This window comes from Numida meleagris, chromosome 6 (genome assembly GCF_002078875.1).
Source record: "Numida meleagris isolate 19003 breed g44 Domestic line chromosome 6, NumMel1.0, whole genome shotgun sequence".
Lineage (NCBI taxonomy): Eukaryota > Metazoa > Chordata > Aves > Galliformes > Numididae > Numida > Numida meleagris.
This window is the reverse complement of record NC_034414.1, coordinates 27,355,771-27,377,132: the sequence shown is the minus strand read 5'-3', so window position 1 is coordinate 27,377,132 and position 21,362 is coordinate 27,355,771. Positions and strand designations below refer to the sequence as shown.

Here is a 21,362-nt window from a genome sequence, read left to right as displayed (position 1 = left end):
GGCTTTTTCCCTGTTGAATGATTCTGTGGTGCTCATTGCCAAAGGGGCAGCACATATTAGTCGTGTGTCTAACTTTGTCTCTTGCACCAGACAGCATAGCTAGGACTTCAGACCCGTTCTGTGTAGGATGTGCAGCATCTATGTGACCATGTTGCCCTGGGATATGAGCTCAGAAGGACAATCAGGAGCTGGGACGCTGCAGTCCTTCCATCAGGGAGGGCATTCTGGGGAATGTGGGGCTTCTGTGCCCTAAGTCCCTTCCCAATTCATCTTGCCAGTCTGTTCTTCTCTGCTGCATTCCCTGTGCAAGCTTCTCACTCACTGAAGCCTATAAAAGGAATCAGTCAAGGTAAATGTGTTTTCTTGTTTGTTGTTTTATTGTTGCTTTCATTAAGGAAATACAAATCAAAGAAAAGCTTTCAAGGCAGGCAAGCTTCTTCAAATATTTGCTCTGTTCCTCTTCCGCATACTCAAATACACGGAAGTTGCACTCTGAAATAATAATTGGAAGTGAACCATTCAGAAAGACCCTCCCTCCCCATTTTCCCTCAGAGTGTGAGTACAAGGAAAGTAGGTAGGGTGAAAATTTTAAAGGAACAGAGGAACTATGCTGAGACTGCTAAGCTACAGGATGAAGTGAATAGCAGCGTGTAGCTATGCGGATACGGTGCTCTTTCTCTCCCCTTCATAATGAGCTTAATGGTTTCACAGCACCCAGCACTGGGAAGGATACACAAACATATGGACTGTCTACACTGTGTCAGACAGGAGGAGACATTTCTGGAGATGCAACTGCCACACAGCTAAGCAATCTCAAACAGCAGTTTGACCTGTAGGTCTTTTGTTGCTCTGTGTTGTTGTAATACCAGGGCAGAATAATGCTAGTCTCAAGGTCTGTGCTTGAAAAAGTGGAGGATGTTGACTTTCAATGTGGTATGCACAGTGGTTCCAGGAGCAGTTTTAAGTACACAGAAATATGTTCAGTGAAATTCCTTTTTGTTTCCATAAAACTCTCTAAAGTCCATGATTAATATCCAGCATGTTAATAATTAAATAAATAAAAATCAGCTTGTGTTTCTTGTCGAAGTATGCTGCACTCAGCGCTCTGCGGTGTGAGTGTGCTGTCCTTGCTAATCTTCTGCAGGCATGTCCAGGTGTGTCACAGGTAGGGTCCAGTCAGTGCAGAGTCCTGCCTGTAGCTCTGGTCTCTGTTGAGAGGTAATTATGATGTACAGTATTGCTGCTACTGGCATTTCTCTGTGGGGGTGATTTTTCTTGATTTTAGTCTTGCCTATTCGTATTTTGTGAGGAACTGAATGCTCCTTGCTGAAGCAAGTTTCTGGAACAGAAGTACTCTGTGTTTTGCAATGCAGTAGCAGATGAGGCCATACCTAACGGCAGTCAGATATTTGCTGCTCCATGGCTGTCCCGGGAGGTGAAGCAGCACACTGGGTGCTGGTGGCACACCCTGCCCAGGGAGCAGTCTGTTCCCTGTGGCTGCACGCTGCGCTATTCTGTAAAGCCACCGTGGGTACCAGTTAGAGTTTAATTGTTGTTAGAGTTGATTCTTTTGAATGGAATCCTCTGCAGTTCAGAAGCAAATACTATTCATGTTCATACAAACACTCATACCATTTTAATCTCTCAAGTTTACGTGCCTGAAAAATTTCCTATGGCAGTGAGTTCCCCTGGTTAACTGCCTGCTCTCCTTACAAGTGCTGCATTCTTACCTGTTACCAAAGTCACTACCTTTGGCTTTGTCTGTGCTCCCATTTCAGGATTCTCTGTAGAGCTGGTGTTTGATTTACCACTCAATAAGAAATATCCTTGCTTAAGGAAGGAAGTTGAATTTGGCAGCAGCAGTGGATGGGTGCAGTGTCTGCACAGCCACAGAGTTGTGTGACAGAGTTGTCACTCAGGCTCCCACTATGTGCAGAGACAGAATATTTTCTAATGAATTAAATCCTCTGAATCAGGTCACAACAAGAGCAACTTACATACATCTGGCCTGGTCATAAAATGATTCAGGTGAATAGGGAACAGTTGGTTATCCTGAGAGCTGCTTGCTGGCAGTGGTGCATTATGTCTACAATTGCACACCCTTTAGCTGAGATGCCATGCCATTATCGATTCTCAGGGAAGGGTTGAGGATAAATGATTTTAACACAGTTTTAACCCACTATGCAGCATGCAGCAGGAAAGGTTTGTGCCCTAAACAAGCTGTTTTGCAGTGTAGCAGCTCACCCGGCTTGTCAGATTTCCCTAATGCACAAATAATTGCTCTGGACACACAGGGTAATTCATTTCATCACACTGCTACTCTGAATTCCTATTTTATATCTACATGGAAGGTATTTGAATATTGGCAGCTTTGTTTAATAGTTACACTGTGTTCATCTTGCATTCCTGTTTATCCAGTGGCAAGCAATAGGCGCAAGTATGGGACGCTCTGCCTGGCCCCATTTTGCTCTCTGCTGGAAGGCAGAGCAGTGGTCGAGGCCTGAGCCCTACCCTCACTGCTGGAAATGAGGCTCTCAGCAGCACCCACTGGGTCCAGAGCGACGCTGCGGGGTAGGAAGCGTCTACAGATGGTGGGGGGATGGAGCAGTGATGCAGGCTGGTGGCTTCCTGCGTGTGTTCTCCCTTCACACCTCCAAAGTGATGCTATTGTGTTGAACTGTGGAGATGGAAAATATATCTTGGGGAAACAAAAGCAGTGGAGGTTACAACAGAAGGTCCTTTGCTATATGTACAGTTGATGCAGTCTGATTCTCTCTTATGTCCAGCAGTGTATTTGTTCACTTTCTTTGTGAATAAATAAAAACGTGTATCTTATTCCTTCTTGCTGTGCTGCAGTTTCATCAGAGGCCCACATGGGATAGACTCCCCTATCTGTGATTACATTAATTTTGTTTATATTCATCTTTGATCTCTCTCCACAAAAGTGCATGGCTGTGCTCATGCTCACGCATGCGCTTGCCGTGTAGTGGTGCCTGACCAACTGCTTTGAATTGCTGGAGGGGAAATTGTGTGTAAAGGCTGTCCAGGGACTATTAAAGAGAGAGGCAGGGGGAAAGAACACTCTCTAATCAGCAGTTCATTAAGCAGCAACAACTTGTGGCAGAATTGTGCTTAGGAGACTGCTGAGCACTTAGGTATTCTTAATAGTTTAAATTGGGAATTTGAAAACTTACTAGGATCTTGGATAGCTGATTCAAATAGGCAAGGTAAAAAAAAATGCACTCAGCTTTATTAACATACTAAAAGTAACAGCAAACAGAGCTGAAGCCAAGTGAAAGCAGAACAGAAGCATTTAGGAAATGGTTTAAATTAGACAAAGTGCAAAAATCTCATGGCAGAAACCAAACAAAAGATGGCTCTGACACTGTCTGCCTGCAGATGGATTTTTATGTTTGTGGAATAAAACTCTGGAGAGTCACAAAAGGATTTATGGGTCAGGGAACAAGTTAGGAGTCTATGAAATAAAAATAATCATAGGCAATAAACCAGGCTTTCCTGAAAGTAACTCTAGTCAGAGATGCAAAGTCAGCTGTACTTTTAAACATCAACTGACATTGTCAAGGATACGATATTTGCTGAGGATTTTAGGAAGAGGAGGAAGGTATGAGTTCTGTAAAAATTACTGCTTTCAATTTCTGAAGGAAAAAGTAGGTCAGGAGATTTTCGTTCTTACTTTACTTTTACCCTGAAGGGATTAATTGTACTTCAGCTCAAGCAATGCATACAGACTCGCAATCTAAAGAATATTTTATGTAGGAAACTGTAATGCTTGTGCAATCTTCATTTAACCTTGGTCGTTGTGGTTAGGGAAATTCATGCACTAGGTGAACACTGAGTCATGAACTCAGCATTAATAATATATTAACAGCCACCTGATGGACCTCACGTTTGCAGATTCTCTTTAATGCTGGGAAGTCTGAAATCTTAAACAAAACACACAAGGAAAAACATACCCTAAAATTGTCTTAAATCCCATTTTGAGAATTATTTATATGAAGGGGGGTGAAATTGGTGGATGGCAACCCTGGCTCTAGCTACTTCCTCAAGTTTTATGATCTTGGCCATAAAGATTGTATTTCATGAAAGCAAAGACCAGAATTTCAAATGTAAATGCCTAGGGCCAGGCCATGGAGTGAATAGCCTGACTTTCTTCAAGGTATAGCTTGGAGGCTTGTTGCTTTTATAGGCTTTGAACTGTTGCTAAATGGGTGCCAACTGTTCTCCCTCTAAAATGAGACAATTGCATAGGTTTCCAGAAACTGGTTTCATTATGGGAATCTGGCCTCCGGAGCCCAAGAATGGGATAGATCTGGAAGAATGGTATAGATCTAGAAGCTGGAGGTTTAAATTGCTCAGAAAAGGACAGGAAGGATTTGTGGGAAAAACATAGGCTCCCATCCCTCTTCTTAAAATTTTCATGTTTTCTCTCATATGTGAGAAGTTCAAAGCCACGAACTCTCTTTCAGAGTAGTCAGGGCAGCGAGGCATTGTCACAGGCTGCCCAGAGAGCTGTAGGTGTCCAATCTCTGGAGGCACTCAAGTCCAGGATGGATGGAGCCCTGGGCAGCCTGAGCTGGTGGGTGGCAGCCCTGTCAACAGCACAGGGTTGGAACTGAGTGGGCTATAAGGTCCCTTCCAACCCGAATTTTCTGTGATATTCAATAAATGGGAAATTTTATTTTCCTATGGCAGCATTGCTCTGGCTATCTGGCTGCCTGGTGTGAACAGGGTAGGAATATGGCTGGAGATCTTCCAGCCATTGTGGCTCGTAAGCAGGGTCTGCTGTTCTTAGTTACATGGTAGATAAGTGCAAGAACAACCTTGCAGGAATAGCAGGCTGATCAGGTAGCTTGCCTGAGGGTAAGGTTTAGCAAATTCAGTTTGAAAGGTGGGTGCCTCAGCCAATAGCTCTCTGTTGGTGAAGGATTATTTCTATGCAGTATTGATGACCAGAGTGTCAGCACGCCTTTGATTTATTTGTGAGGACTCATACCTTGCTGCACAGCTTCCTAGTTCTTGTCACAACCTTTTCCAAGTGAAAGAGAGCAGAGCTTGGCCAAAATATCTCCTCCTCCCTGAAGAAGGGAATGCAGCTTTTGTTTCGCAAATGAGCTGAAGCAGCATCACTTCTTGCTGTAAAGTTCCCTGTACTGGGCAGCGGTGGGAACTGCTGAGCACCATGTCTGCCTCCTTTCTGCTGGGGAAATGGATTCATGGCAAACACAGAAATCAAATCAGCCAAGGTTGAAATAGAGTGAGTGCCCTGGTGATTTAACTGCTTTCATTTTGACAGTGGTGAACAACACAGGTTATGCAATAAACCATACAAGATAGTGTTTGCTGACAAAAATAATAAATGGAGATGCCTGTCATCTTCTGTAGGACATACTGCAAGTTAAACGGTCATCATAAATTTGAGAGTTATTGATCTTTTCTGTCTCCCCTGGAGGGTATAGGAGACATTTAACTTCAGTGCAGGTAGTCACATTGTCTTTGCTTTTTTTTTTTCCTGAAGTCACAAAATTTCAAATTTGAGCCAGTGCTAGCTGGCTGGTTCTGTATCCTTGCAAAAGAGAGCCTAGCATTTCCTCCTTGTATGAGGAGAGTCCAGAGAATTTCACTGTCTAGCAGGTGGCTGTGATTTTGGAAATAGCTTCTTAATAAATTTCCTTCCCCCGGGTTTTTGTCTGACATGCTAATTAAGCTCACTGGGGAAGCATGTGGCTTGGATACCTCCCTTGGTTCCAGGCTCTTGGAAATAGGCAACAAATGTATATGGATTTATGCAATTGTGGCAGAGGGGAAAGTATCCAAATGCTTGACCTCTGAAGGTACTGAAGCATCTAATGCAAGGGAAGGAAACCAGTGGCATGCTGTTCCTGAGGCTCTGCAGGCAGGGCAGGGGTAATAATGAACTGGAAGAGGAAGAGTGGATGCCCCTCAAGAGAGTGGCAAGTGTGCGAAAAACAGATTGTGTGAGTAATTACTTTTGCATACTTTCCTGGCCATTATCAGCAGGACAGAATTTCTGATGAAAAAACTTAATTAAAAAGTTTAATTTTTTTTCTCTTAAGAAAACTGCGCAAAGGGGCTCATTGGCAGGTGGAATTTAGGACACTGATTAATTGCTTTCAAGTAATCAGCCATGTGAATCCTGCTAAGATGAGCGAAACAGAAAGAGTCAGAGTTGGCAACCTGCTGGGCAAGGGGCCCAAAAGCTTGAGCCATTTCTGAATTAAGCCTTTTCTGACTGCTTCCCTGTCAGTATTGCAAGAGTACATTCCTCAAGAGTTCGGGTATCTCTGTACCCACAGGAGCCTTCCTCTTTTGAGGTGCTGTGCAGATACAGAGCTGCTATCTTCCTTCTGCAGTAATGCATCTCCCTGTGAGAGACGAAACTTGTGTGATTTTTTAAAGATACTCAGTTTCATCCAGTCTATTTCTTGGAAACTTCTGAAGTGAAATACAGTTGTCACTGACCTCAAAGTGAGAAATACAAACATTTGCCACAATTCACACAAAAGGAGTGACACTTCTGGTCCCCCATGACACTGGTCTCTCACTTTGCCTTCTAGCTTTCTGAACTGGAAGACAGCCTCCTCGTGGAGGGCAGGGAATATTGGTCAGCTCCAACTCCTGCTGCTGCTTTTCCTCCTCAGCTCTGTCTCTTCCCTTCCCATCTCGTCACCTCCAGCCATTGATCTGCAGCCCATCCCTCACACCCATCCGTGCCTTGGCTACCTCCCTCCAGCCCAACCAGAGCTGGTCCCTCCTCTGCTGCATCAAGTTCCTCTGAAGGAAGACCCTGTCCTGTTATCTTCTCTCCCAGAGCTACACTCCAGGAGAGTGCCTCACTCTATTTGCTCATTTCTTGATGATCTGCTAACTTCTGCTGTGAATCTATGATCAGTCACCCTTACTGCAGAGTGAGGAACGCTGTGTTTCTGAGCAAGCTATATGCTGACTGAGAGAAGGCAGGGGTGCTTGGACCCACAGCCAAGACCTCCTGCACTCCTGCAACAGCTGGGAGCTGGCGGGGGCTGGAGTACCCTGGCAGCACCCCAAGGCACTACAGCCAGCTCTGTTGCTTTATATGTCTGGGATGAAGCAAGGAGAATAAGTGGAATCAAGGAGAAGGAGTGGTGGAGGAGTGCAGTATCTGGCATTTCTGCTGGGTGAGTAAAGAAACACTGTGGCGTGAGCATGTTGTGTGATCACTGTGTGCTGCTGTATTGCACATGGAACACTTAGGGTCAGCTCAGACACCTTGCAGAAACCCAGCCTTCCCAGTGAGGGCAGCACACGTTGCCTGATGAATATCAAGAAGCAGCAGAAAGGATTACAGGCTGCCTCTCCTGTAACTCAGTGCAACAACGCTTGAAAGTATTAGGCATGCAGCAGTGGCAAAGAATCACAGAAAGACAAGCTTTCTTCTGCTGCTAAACTGAGAAATTCATTATGATAAGGCCCAGAGTACTATTCCTCAGGCAAGAGTCTCCACTTCCTAGCAAAGAGAGAAGGTTTGGGTTTTTTCCCACTCCTGTCTCAACATGGCTTCTCTGCAGTTTTGTTTTGAAATAGATGTGATTTCAAGGTACTCACTTCTCATCTTCTTTCCCTAGTCTGGAAAAGTCTTGCTAGATTACCAAGAGCTGTTGTTTAGCATATCACCATCTTTTGCCTGCCTTTGCAGTTTGTATTGGTGTTTTTTTCCAGGACATCCTTGTGCCCATCTCCTTTGCTATTCAGTGACCATATTTTTCTTCTCTGACAGTTGCATGCAGTGAGCAGTAGCACTCAGGACCCAGCACGTCTGTCATAAGACAGACACTGGTGCTTTCATCTCCCACCATGCTCGTCAGTCCTTCAGTTCAGATCTGTTTTTCTTCCTCTGAGCTTGTCCTCCTAAGATTATCTTGCTCATGGCACATGCAGCCCTTCTTTTTAATTGCACTTCTTCGCTGTGCCACATTTCTCTTCAGTCATCATCTGCAAGTTTTTCCTATAGGATATTCTCTTTTCTCTCCCATCCTCCCAGTTGCATTGCTCTGATAAACTCTAGATCTAGAAACACACATGAAGGCTCTGAAAGGCATTTTCATATGGGGAAGGCATATTTAAATGGACTTTTCCTTCCATCCTTCTTCATCCTTCTCCTTTCCATGTTCCTTCTCCTTCTGATTTGCTTACTTATAGCAAGCCTGAGGAGGGAATAATGATTTCCAATGCTTCAAGTGCCTGATCTGAAATTCTAGCTGTATCGATGCTTGTATAAATGAAAGCAGCTAAGTTTAAATTCTTTGCAAGATGTCGGATGAGAAGAACTTTTCAATCACACTTAAGAATGTAGTTACATATAGAATAAGTGCACTTTGCCCCAAAATACACAGGGAGCCAAATAACAAATTGGCAAATCTCACGGCAGCTTAAGTGGTTTAAGGGAAACAGCACTGAAATAGTAAATCTGGTACGTCCTGGATTGTTCTTTCTTTCGGACAAATTGACTGAGATCCTACACAGCTCTGTTTTTCTCAGTAATTCAAGGCACAGAATGATGCTAAAAGCTTAATTGAATTACCTTTATCCATAGATTCTGGCCAGCAAGGTGATCCAGAAGAAGTTTCTTGTCTAAGAATTACCAATCATGAAAATACAGGTTTGGAGAAATTGATGCCGTCAATAAACACAAGCCTGTCAACATTTTTTGGTGGTTTCCCATGACGAGAATTCAAAGTCATTGCTTGTAATACTTGACTTTGTGCTGATGTCACTTGGCCCCATGAAAAAACAAACAGGATTGGTATCTCCTTGAGAAACCTGTGTATTTAAAAACTCTCCTTGCAGAGTCAGGTTAAAAGGAACCTCCAGAAGCCACCTGGCTCCTGTTCCCATGTAAAGCAGCTTCGTAGCTAGATCACTTATCAGACAAGACAGAAGAAACATCTGCATATAAACACGTTACAAACTGGACAGCATTCATACAGTACTTGCTTGTGCTACCTAATTACTAAGACCCAATTTTCTGGTGCTTATATATTTTTTTAACTGTTTAGGCTAACTGTGGGTCTGAACAGACATCTCATTTCTCAAACACAGTTAAAGAATGTTTTCTCTCCCCCATGTAAATGTTTTCATGAACTTTCCTTTAAGAACTCTAGCAATCCTATGCTTTTGAGCAAGAGCATGATTTCAGTTAAGGTTTTGGTCTTTGTGCTTCTGTCATCTAGGTAGAAGTCCATGCCTTATGCTATAAGCTTTTTGAGTTTAATAACTAAGATTTCATAAGATGGAGCATCTCTATCCCTACATCTGCAGTGATGGCCCCTGTGCTGAGCTGAGCTGAGGTCTAAAGCTGAGGATGAAGCCTACTCTGTTCCTAAACTCCCTGGATTCCTGGCAGTATCTGACTTGGTTGCAGGTAACACAAGATTTCAAATAGAATTGGGTATTGATTTTATGTCATATGATGGAATCTTTGGGCTCTTTTTTAAACTGCTATATTGAAAGACCACAGATCTTCCTAGATTGTTTTGTAGGTAACAAGATAGCTCCAAAGAATACTATTAAGGCTGTAAAGACTAGTGCTCGCAAGACTATGAAATGCCACAGTGATAGGTGACTCTATGACCTTGCTTTTACTCCAGTGTTTCTGAGTTGTGATACTGTCTTTCTAACTGGATGGTTGCAGTTTGAGTTTTGTACAACACTTCAGTCTCATTGATTACATGTTCAGTCTCATTGATTACATGGAATAGCCCTTCCTGGAGACAAATCAGGGCTGTGCATGGAAGCTGTTGCACCTGCTTTATTTGCTTTGGCAGCTGAGAAGTGCAGAGGCTGAAGCAAGAAACGGTGGGAAGAAATGATGTAGTTAAGGCAGGTGAGAGTGCCCTAGAGATCATGTCAGGAGATCACGTCATATGCTTCTCAGCTAGGGTCCCTGAAGTCCAGTGGGAATATTTTGATGTTTATCTCTCTATACATCCATTACTAATATACAGAATGTGGATGATAGAGCAAAAAATGCTTGATGTTTGTGAAGCACTTGGATTTAGTGATGGTGGTAACATGGACAGGAAATCTATCCTTCAGGCTGCTGAGCAGAATGTGAGTGGTGTGCAGTGAGCAAGTCCTGCCGCTAAGCATGGCGAGAAACTAGTCGTGCCTAACAGTTGTCTAGCAGCTGTAGAAACTGGAGTTTCTGTGTACTGACTGAGGGAAGGGCTCTGCAGAAAAAAATGCCTATAAGCATTTTAAGTTTGTATTCCATAGTATGCTTTATAGCTGCAATAATGCTGCTGAAACAACTGTTTAAAAGCTCTTTAAAATGCAAGCTTTAAACTTGCATGTTTTTTTAACAGCATTTCCATGTGTAAGATGTATTTATGAACTTTATAAAGTAACACTAATAAACTCTGTCCACTCTTGCTGTCTTCTTCCCATCCTAACTTTCTTTTCAGCATACAGGCAGATTGTTAGTGTTGATTTGTTTGTGTATACCTGTGTATTGGCCAACAGACTGTATCATTTCTACCCAGATATAAGAGATTTGCGCCTTATGGGACATTTACAGTGGGACAGATGAATGTGTCATGTAGGTAAAAAGTTACTACATCAAAGAATAGTTCTTTATACCATCAACGTGCTTCTTGCTGATGTAAATGACTTGAAAACACACTCATACACGTTCCCGGGTTTCGGCACCACTTGAAAACACACTCATACACGTTCCCGGGTTTCGGCACCACTTGAAAACACACTCATACACGTTCCCGGGTTTCGGCACCACTTGAAAACACATTCACTCACACGTTCCCGGGTTTTGGCACCACTTGAAAGCACACATACACGTTCCCGGGTTTCGGCACCACTTGAAAGCACATTCACACACACACACAGACACACACACAATAGCAGCAAGAAAAGCCTTTTTTTATTCAAAGGTATAGCACTACTTTTATAATACTTGTTATCCACTATTGCCATCTAAAGCTTACTCCCTTAATGCTGATTGGATATTTTTGCTGAGGCATGTAGCAGTGAAGCATGAAGCAGTATTTTCCATCTACTGACATATCAAAAGGTAGCTTATCGGATCATCTTAGTTTGCCATTTTCCCTGCGTCACGGGTACATTCTTTGGTCAACTTGTCCCTATTCCTTTGGGGAGGGGGCCTTTCTCGTTACACCTCATATCCTCGCAACCGCCTATTACAACAATGACTGTACAAGATACAAGGCCACAGGGAATCAAGCTCCATACTTTAGCACAAAACATGTAATTTTTGCTGAAAATGATTTACAGACCGTGTTTGTTTATGCTTCCCTTGCCACAGTAAATAAATAGTGCTGTTCTGGGTGCTCCATCAAACGTTGCTGGAGGTTTGTGAAATATCAGGCTTGCCCTTGCAGAAGATGGGCTCTGGTTTGTTTTGAAATAGTTAGCAAACTAGCTTCCTTCACAGATTCATTTCACTGCTGGTCTATAGATTTAATTTAAATACGTAGGGGGCAGGAATGAAGAGAGGCAAAAATATTAGTTTCTGCTTGGAATACCCTTAGAAGCTTGTTATTTGGAGAGGGGAAGGCTGCCCTGGTGGCACATTCTGCATTATCGTCTGCTGCTTAGAGATGAGCGGTGCGGGGTCATCTTCCTGTGTTGGTTTTTAGGAATAAACCACTGCTCCTGTTTCTGTTTCCACTTGGAAATTAGGAATTATATTACTTATCTCACCCTGTTTTAAATTATAAGTTTTTGTTCACTTAAAATTTGTAATGAAAAGCAATTCTTACTGTTAATCACTTTTTGTTTCCCAACTGTATTAGACTGGCAGCTTACAGAAAAAAAATACTAGAGCCTTACAAGAAGTGTAAGAAGTAGCCAAAAGAAAGCATAAAACTAAAGGAGCCAGCCGGGCTCTTTATTTTCCCTTGTTTTTTCTTTCTGGTTAGGTTAGGAGATTTGGTGTCAGGACCAAAAAGTGTAATTGGTGCAGCTCCTTTGTTCTCCAGATTCTTGTACCATTTGCATTTGGCAATGTCAGCTTGGCCAGCTCAGGTGCCTTCCATGTGTCCTACGGCACTAGGTACCTGCTGCAGAGCTCAAGGTGGTTGGCTTAGGGTCACCAGCTTGTCCTGCCGCTCAGGTGAGTAGAGCAAGAGCACAGGCTTTGGGTCCAGGTACTAACCAAGTACTGGTGTAATGACAGGAAAGACTTTGGAAGCTCCTGCAGAAGAGAAAAGCATGGGTTTAGTTTAAAATTAGAGCAGATCTACTGTTTTGATTAGACCCATGGCTGAAAACTCTGTCTTAAAACATCAACACAGATTTGTACCTTAAAACATCATTAAAAATGAAAGAATACTAACTGGAATCATGTCACTTGCAGTGTAAGATCTCTTTTTTCATATAAGTGAATATGGGACTGAGCTGCTTGGTTGGCCACTCATGTAGCAGACCCAGCGCAACAGCACCGGTGGAAGGTGGGACCCCTGTGCATTCCCTCTGCGCCTTAGGATCCCTTTGTCACTGCCAGGCAGGCAGGGTGCTGCTGAGCAGAGTTGAGGGAAGCAGTAGTGTTGCTGAGTCGGAGCATCTGGCTGTGCATCACCCAGTCAGACTCCTGTTGGTCTCATCCACTTGTGTTGGAAGAGCTTTTCTGCAAATTTAGTTCTGAAGTAGCATCTATGCAAACCATGCTTGCTGGAAAGTGAATACCAGTCAGAAGTTACTGCTGGCTCTGAGTAAATGTCAGGAAGCAGTGCTTGATTGTTTATGTTTTTTGTCTGTTCCTCAGAATTCACCCAGGTCCCTTGCACATGTGAGCTGTAATTACAGCAGAGCAGGGCAGTGTTAAGGAAATGACAACACTTATTCATTGTCAGAAAAATTTCTTTTCACTGAGGCTTTCAGTTGTCAAACCTGCATCTTCTGACAAGAGCATTACTGGGCTCAGTTTGCTCAGCTCCTCTGGGAAGGCAGTAATGGTCAACAGCAAAATGTGCCTGATCTAAAGTTCAACTCCTAAACTTGTTCTTTATGAGAAACGTGTTTCTGACATACAGCAATGCTGACTATAGCTAACAAAGGTCTGCATCCCAATCTCTGCTGCTCCATAACCCAGTTAGACTCAGGATGGTTCAAACACTGCAGGTCCCCTGAGAGATTTATTTCAGGCTGTTCTAACTGTGGCAACTCTGAGGCCAGGGGATGAGAGTTGCCATTTGATAACAGTTTTGTTGTTGTTATTGATTTAAAAGTAAAAAAAAAACCTCTGCTGGCACAGCTGGCTAACAGCACTGTCAAGTACCACAATAGCTGTGTTTTGTGCTGAAACTAGTTTTCCTATTGCTCCTGTAGAAATACAGTAAGAAGGAATAGCTTGTTGACGTTTAAGTGCAATCAAGTGCACAAACTCATAGATCCAGAAGGCCAAAAAAGGGGGCGCTGCAGTATTTCTTATCAAAGTTTGTTGTTGCTGAAGAGAGAACTATTGTTTTACCACCAGTGTATGATTTACTGTATTGAGCTACAGCTCAATAGATGTAGGGGCCAGATGAATATATGATTCTAGTTAAAAATCTGCTTCTGTTCCTGGTGCTGCCCCCAGGGAAGCACCTAGGGTGTCTGTGCAGGTTGGCAGTAAGGACACGGTGTCAGGGGCACTGTTGAGCCCAGTGGTGGTCCTTATATTCATCAGTGCTTATATTTCAGCAGTGCACTGCGACAGCACGAGGGGAAATGGCCACAAACTGAAGCATAGGAAGTTCCATGCAAATGTGCATGCAAACTTCTTCACAGTGAGGGTGACGGAGCACTGGAACAGGCTGCCCAGAGAGTTGTGTATTTTCCTTCTCTGGAGATGTTCGAGACCCGCATGGATGCCTACCTGTGCAGCCTGCTGTAGGGAGCCTGCTTTGGCAGGTGAGTTGGACTCGGTGATCTCTAGAGGTCCCTTCCAGCCCCTGCAATTCTGTGATTCTGTGATTATATTGTCAGAGCCTTTGGAGGAGAGGCAGCAGCAGGGCTAATGGGACTGCAGGAGGCGGTAGCCCAGGAATCTGCGTGCTTGGGTGTCCCTGTTGTGCACATCACTTTCAAAGTTCCAGAGCTGCCACGACATGGGAGAAGTAGCTGCCTCCTGTGACATGCTGAATCATGCCCCTCTTACCATGGGTGTCTGTAGTAGGCCTAGCCTCCATGTGCAGGTGCTGTTGCCACTAGAGAGTCTACCTACATTTCTCCAAAAATGCTCCAGGTTTCTGGGTGTGCTGATCTTGGAGGAGGGTTTCTGCAGACCTACGCTGCTCCATCCTGTAACCTTGGCCAGCTGCTCCTGAAGCTCGATCGTATTTATTTTACAGTAATACAAGGTGCTTTAATTACTGAGACAGAAAGTTTCCTGGTCAGGAAATGCAGTCAGTTTTCACTGTATCTCAATTACAAAGCTGGCATAATTTTAAAAAACTTACTGCCTTCCATCTTCCAAATGCATGAAGTCTCATTATATTTTAAATACCTTTTGTGAGGTGTGACTCAGGAGGACATGAACAGTGCTGAACCAGCCTGCAGGTTTTGTTCCAGCTCTGTCTGAGTCAATTTCATTTGGCATGATTTAATCAGTTTTGTTTTCCAAGTCTGATGAGCATCTAGCTAGCTAGCTATCGCAATACATCATGTTAAAGCTTTGACCTAGTTGCAGAATAAAATATACTCTTCTGATCAACTATATTCACATAAATCAATATGAGTAATGCAGGAATCTGTTGTGCAGCTTCTTTAGAATGATGCACACCAATTTCCAGATGTCCCTCCTTCTCATAATCATTTTAATTCTTTGCCAATTACCATTAAGGAAAGAATTAATTAGAACTGAAGAGAAAGAAAGAAAAAATAACAAAGGTAATAGAAGATGCTGAACTAGCGAAACTTACTGCTGATGGCAAATTAAGGCATTGATGTACTCTGCCTGGCTGTGCTCTAATCCTCAGTTCCACCTTGATGGGCCTTCCTAGCTGCAGCCTGGCTCGATCTGCTTGAGCCACCCCTAAAACTGCTGCAGAGGAGGTAGGGTGGGGATAGGCTCGTGTGGCTGCAGGTACCAGCTGAGTGAGGGCAGGGATGGAAGGAGCTGGAGTGCTGCTTGGGGCATTATACATAGCGCTGCTGCCAGGCAGTGAGCAGCTAGCTACTGGCTATTAAATGGCAAGCTACCAAAAGCTGGTACAAGCCCCTAAGTTAGTAAAACAAAAATATATTTAGAAAATTCATACAGAAATTTCCTATCTCATATTCATTGTAACTGTTTAGGGAATTCAGGACAGCTTCTAAATAAACAAGTCTTTTTTGGGATTTGTTTTAAAGGTCATAAAGATTGGGAAGCTCTAACTCTGCTTCAGAAATGTGTAATGGGACTTTTGTTTGTTTGTTTGTTTGTTCCAGAACGAAATGTCTTTCTTTTTACAGCTCTAGTAAGAGGTTTCTTGTTTCTGAGACAAAATGGCTAGTTGTGTATCAAGCTGGCACTATGGGTGAAGAGCCATCTGGGATGCTACCTGCAGGGTTCTTTGCAGTGAAAAGAGGAGAGTTAGAGAGCGAGGGCAGACATGCTGGAGGCTTCAGCAATTGCTTAACTTCTCACTGTTGCCTTGGAAGTTATTCATACTCGAGTGTAAGGATGGATGGAGCTTGTTTACTCCTCACAGGTTTTGTTGCAGTGCTCTTTTCTCTTAGATGATGACACTGACAGCCGAGCCATTGTCATTTCAGTTCTGTGCATTGATACATTTCTGCTATACCGTGTATTTTTATCAATATTTCCCATAGGCTTGTCTTCATTTAGCTATTCGATATGTGAGGTAGTGTCAAAGTGAATCTGCTTTTGACAAAGCAAAAGTACTTTTGCCCCAAAAGTTAAAAACTAAACTTTTTGGGGTTGCATTTTTGGGAAGTATTCACTAACCTTTCTTGAATATTTGCTCTGAAAATAGATTCCCAGGAAAATGGGATTATTTCTTGCGCAATCGAATCCATCCTTCAGCAAGTAAATTAAGGTGGAATGTGTACAGAACAATTCAGTCATTGTCTAAGTGATTGTGTCAAGAAAATCTTAAGAAAATAGGGGGGGGAGGAGGTTGCAATCTTCCGAAGCTGGTGGTTTTCAGGTGAGGCACTATGTATTGATATCGCACTCTGTGATCCTCATTTTGTACATTGATTGCATTCTCTATCTGTAGAATGTTTTGATACTAAACAATATATACCATATTTGTTTTCTTTACTGCCTGATAAGACCCTGTTCAAACATTCACATAAATCTCAAATGGGTTAATATGGAGAAAAAAAAAGTCACCTTCTTCATAAGGCTGTTATTGTGACTTGGTCATTTACAGCTTGTATATAAACTCAGAAGGGGGATGTGTAAGATTTATATGTTCCATGAATTCCATGGAGGTTAATTGCTTTCCTTCTTCAAGGGGCTCTTATCATGCAGAAATGGAGCAATCCCACTGAACATCTAAGTATTTCAGTCTAGCCTAAACACCAACAGAATGCAAAATGTTTTGGATAAAGAAAGATGGTGTAAGCTTGAGCTGTTAGCAAGCTGCAGCCAGGCTTGCTTGGAGTAGTTTGCTAGCATTATTGATTGGATGATACAAAGATAAATTTGGCATTATGCTCCTGCAGCTGGTACAAGCAGGGAGGATGCTGCCTCAGAGGGGTTTCATGAGCTCAAAGCTGCTCTCCTGCCCTGTGAGACGATGGAAGGTGCTTGCATCGTGCAGTATTCAAGCTCAAATAATTGAGTTTTAAAAATGGGCCATTAACATTTTTTCTTCTAGCTTAGTTCATGTCTTGTTTCATAAAGCTTCACTTAATGGAACCAAGCAGAGGATTTGGGGTTTTAGTTAAAGAATTATGAAATGGAGAGTGAGGCAGGAGTGGCTCAGTGCTTCCATACAGGCATGAAAGGCCAACTATGGTGTTGCCTTTCTGGCTATGAAGATGGGACAAGTTGTTCTTAAATAATCACAGCTGCTAATTTGAAAATTACTCTTTCTATAGCACACAGGTTTTTTTAATGGGTTTTAACTTTCATAGGGAAAGCATTTTTGTACACTGAAACCAAATGAAATTCAGTGAAGAAATGCATTCGACCATGACTCCAGTGTAGCATCATTTCCTTCAGCCATCTGCAGAATTGGCAGCACAATTCTGAGAATTAGAACTACTTTTTGTGTAAGAAATTCTAGCACTGCCATAGCTCACCAAAGACCTTACCCTAAGACACTTCCTGCCTTGGTATTTGAACTGTCTTGTGTGAAAATCATGATGGAGTTTGTTTTCTGTATGCACTTGTGGGGATTTTTGATGCATCATCAGAATGATGTCCTCTGCAGCTCCTGTCATTTTTCTGTTTGCAGTTTTATTTTTGTTTGAACCCTGACTGCCAAAGCGACCCTTGCTCAGTGGAGCACTGCTGCTTGTGTGGATTGCATTCTGTGAGCTTCTCGTGCTGTGGCAGCGTGAGGGAGAACTGCATGGATTTTTGATTTCACAGGGGAGGCATTTTCAGGCCTGTGGAACCGATGTTAGCCATACTGGGTTTTTAATGGAGTCAGCCTGCCGGTTGCTGACAGTGTTTTCAGCAACCTGCCATTTCACTCAGCCAGAATCAGTTAAAATTGACATGGTGCTGAAAACAAGGAGGCTAAGGAGGGCAGATCTGCTGACGTAGCCATACGTGGGCATGCTTTAAGTACCTAGGGATAGGTTTGCTTGGAGGTTCTGCGCGTATAAGCTGCCTGTTGTTGGACACAATGTACCAATATGCTTCTCACTAGTGACTACTGAATTGCTGGATTCATTCGGCTTTGGAGGTCAGAGGCTCCTGATGATCTCAGAAAATCACTATCTCAACAACTGTTTCTGGAATAACAACTGGAATAAATATGAGATTATGCTCACATTTGCCAAGCAAGTTTGACTGCAAACTTCTTATCCTGCCTTGTGCACTCCTTACTTAAGGCTTGTTTTCTAACCCTCTGATTTTTTATTAGAACAGTGACTTTTAATCTTGTTGATGTTCTTACTCAAAAAAACCCAACAAAGTCCAGTGTCTCTGCAGATAACTATGGAAATTTCAGCATGATTAGTTTTCTAAACACAATAAATAGTCTATTAAAATAGAATTAATATTTTGAGAGGTCTGAAATAGAGCAGAAAAATCCTGCAAGTATTGCACAGAAGGTCACAAATGCTTTAGTTGTCTTCAAGAAATATTCACAAGGGGAACTTTGAGGATTGGGTGGCTGTTACCCCTCTGCCCATCAGCAAGATGGGCTTAGGAAGGGCAAGTTAGAGATTAACCTGCATTGTTCTGAGTTTCCCCTTGAAGCAGCCTCTCGCCGTTGACAAGGGAGGGAGCTGGCAAATGAACCTGAGTTGCCCTGAATGCATCTCTCTGTGTCCTGAACATGAGAAATGGCACAGACGTCCCAGTGTGACAGTAAGGGTAATCGTTTCAGTCTCTTGGCTGCGTTTCAGTTATCATAGCATCATTGTTGACTCATCTCTTGTATTAATTGAGTGAATAAACTTTCTTTGTAGAAAGTTACTGAATTATACCCAGCACAGAAACAGTTCTGGTGTCTAAGAAAAGCTGCATGTGGCTCTTCCCTCAACAGCGCTGCCAGCTGAGGGAAGGAAATGAGTCCTTCAATACTTTTCACTACTTCTGGGGCCAGCCCCAGTTCTCTGGGGTTTAAGTTAAAGAATAAGATATACTGTCTGGGAATCCATCACTCCTGCAGCCCATCCTGACCTGGATCCTTTGACCTGTTGGAAACATGTCATCCCAGCAGAGCAGAGAGGTCTGCTTCTAGCCCTGATGAAAAGGCTCTTTGGAAACTTCCCTGCTAATTGGCAGAGCTTGCCTTTGAATTCACTATTGAGGTTTTCTCCTGACCTTTGTTCAGGTTCCAACCACTGTCCTTCCTTAAGTTTTAGGTAGCTTGTTGCCTTCTTGTTTTTATTCCTATTATGTATTCAGGAAGAGCAGTGTTATTTCCCATCGGCTTTCTCAATAGGTTGAACAAGCCAAATTTCAGTCTGCTTTCCGCAGCGTGGACCTTCTGTTCTTCCTTTCAGCTCTTCTCTGCTGTGTATTTATTGATTTTGGATGTTCCAGGTGACCAGAACCAAGCACAGGACTGTAGATGAGGTATCGCTGAGCCATGTATGGAGCTGTTTCAGCTCACAGCAGGAAGGTTACAAGGAGCTGTGGCTGCAGCAGCTCCATGTGTTAGGTGACCCTGCTGTTCCTGTTTATCTGATGTCAGCAGAGTCGTACTTTACTTTCTCCCATGCCAGGTAATATGCTGTGTGCTGATTCCCCCAGGTCTTGCTCCTCACAGCTACTGCCAACAGTTTTTCAAGACCTGTTGCTTTTCCATCACCCAAGGTGTGCTCCGTGCTCTTCACAACATATGACACAGCCCACTGTGATTTCCAACATATTTCAGCAATTACAAATCATTTTATAGTGATACTTCTGGGATGTCACAGCTTACTGGTATCTCTTTCAAGCAAATGAGACTGGAAGGGAAGACAGGGCATTGTAAACAGTTCATTTGGTGATTTACAGGGAGGGCACTTATCTTTGCATTCTTGGCTAAGCAGTTTCTCAGCAAGGTACTTTTAAGGGAGTTTTGTTGCAGTACGCAGAACCTCCTGCCTGAAACATAAATCTGAGGTCTTTGATACCAGCTATCATTAGTAAAGCTTCATGAATAAGGATGTTTTAAATCTACAAGTGGGCCTGACTTCAGTTTTGCACTACTGTCCTAAAATCTCCTGGCATTTTAAATGAGTTAGAGTGTTCTCCAAACCTTACATTAACTAAGCTGCTGCATAGCAGCTCTGTGGAGCTTCATGCTGGCAGGAATTTATTCTTACTGATAGGCAACATGGTACCTGTGCAGTCCCCACTGTTCCCTAGTATGCACAGGTTTAGTGGCTTTAGATCATTGGAGATGGCAGAGGGAGCTTACCTAGATGTACAAGGTACAGCTTTTGTTCTCTGGGTATTTCTAGCAGTTTAATACCATAGATACAGCACTTAGTGCGGTACAGTGCTTTTTGTTTACTGGACTCTGCAGGTCTGTTACTGAATGTTATAGTAATATGCAGTTCTTGAAGCATCAGCCCAGAAGGTGCCAGACTTAGGACAGCATTTGAGTGAATACAAACCTGAATTGGTTCTTTGATCTCCCCAGACTTCCCACTAGTTGCTGCGGGTTTATCTCAAGGTCATCAAATGTTAGCCATCAAGAAAATGTTCTTTTTTGTGCCACTGTTTGGCTGGCTAGAAAGCGCACTGGTCAATAAGATGCTGGAAAACAATCGCTTTGTTTAGATCAGAGTCTCTCTGGGCATGAGGAAAAATAATTGAGAACAAATTGCATCTCCTGCATATAAAAATGGGCAGGAGCAATGAAACTGGTGTCCAAATTCTTCTGGAGCCTTAGCCACTTCACTGATATGAACTATGATTTCTGGGAATCGTGAAGTAAATGTCCCTTTAGCTTTACAGCTTAGGTGGCCTAAGGTAATAAACATATTTAGCAACACAGACCAATTAGTTTACCTGCTTTTATAGCCCTGTAGCTTCAGCTGAATTTTACCACTGCAAGAACAGTGAAATCCAAAGTATTAATGTATTCCCAGATGTTACTGAGAGGTAACTCTTATTCCCTGCTGTTATCAGTTCTAGTAAAATAGCCTTTGTATTCAACTTAGTCAACAACCTTTAAGCCAAATATGAGACTTGAGCTGTTTTATCGTTATTAAAAACAAAAGGATTGTGTCTAACTGCCAGTTTGAAGGAAGACAGAGTAGTTCAACTAAACCAGTAGGTGGTGATGCTACTGAAGTACCTCTTATGCAAAGGAAATATTTCCTGATGGTATTAGGATCAAGTACAATCTGGGATCCAGCTCTGGGATAGGTAACTTCTGGGTTAAGCGCTTTGTGGTTTTCGGAGGAAAGATGCGTTAAAGTACATGCATTGCTTTTAGCAACGTTTGTTTATGTGCTTTGAATAAATGGTTTGTCATGATCAGGCAGCTGCAAGGTGGAGATGCTACTGTGTCCAGAGCGTCGCCAGGTCCAGACCCCATCCCACTGCACTTATCCGATGAGCTTGGGGTCCCGCTGGCTGGCTCAGCTCAAGCACCTCACATGCCATCGCTAGGAACCTGCCAGCAGCATGATCATGCAGTGCAAGTGCAAGGCTTTAAAACAAATATTTATGGTTTTCTTCAGACTCTGGTAGAAGGGGA

General features: G+C 43.0%; 1 protein-coding gene across 7 annotated transcripts in view; it reads left to right on the top strand.

The window, feature by feature from the left end:
* Positions 1-21,362, top strand: part of RGS6 (regulator of G protein signaling 6) — a 241,848-nt gene that overhangs the window by 74,608 nt on the left and 145,878 nt on the right. The window contains exon 2 of one of the 7 annotated variants that reach the window (XM_021401570.1): positions 9,337-9,439. The exons of the other annotated variants lie outside the window; for them this stretch is intronic. Within the exon in view, the coding sequence (XP_021257245.1) occupies positions 9,380-9,439 (60 nt within the window). The 5' untranslated portion in view covers positions 9,337-9,379. The remainder of the gene's footprint in view (positions 1-9,336; positions 9,440-21,362) is intronic. 7 annotated transcript variants of the gene reach the window in all.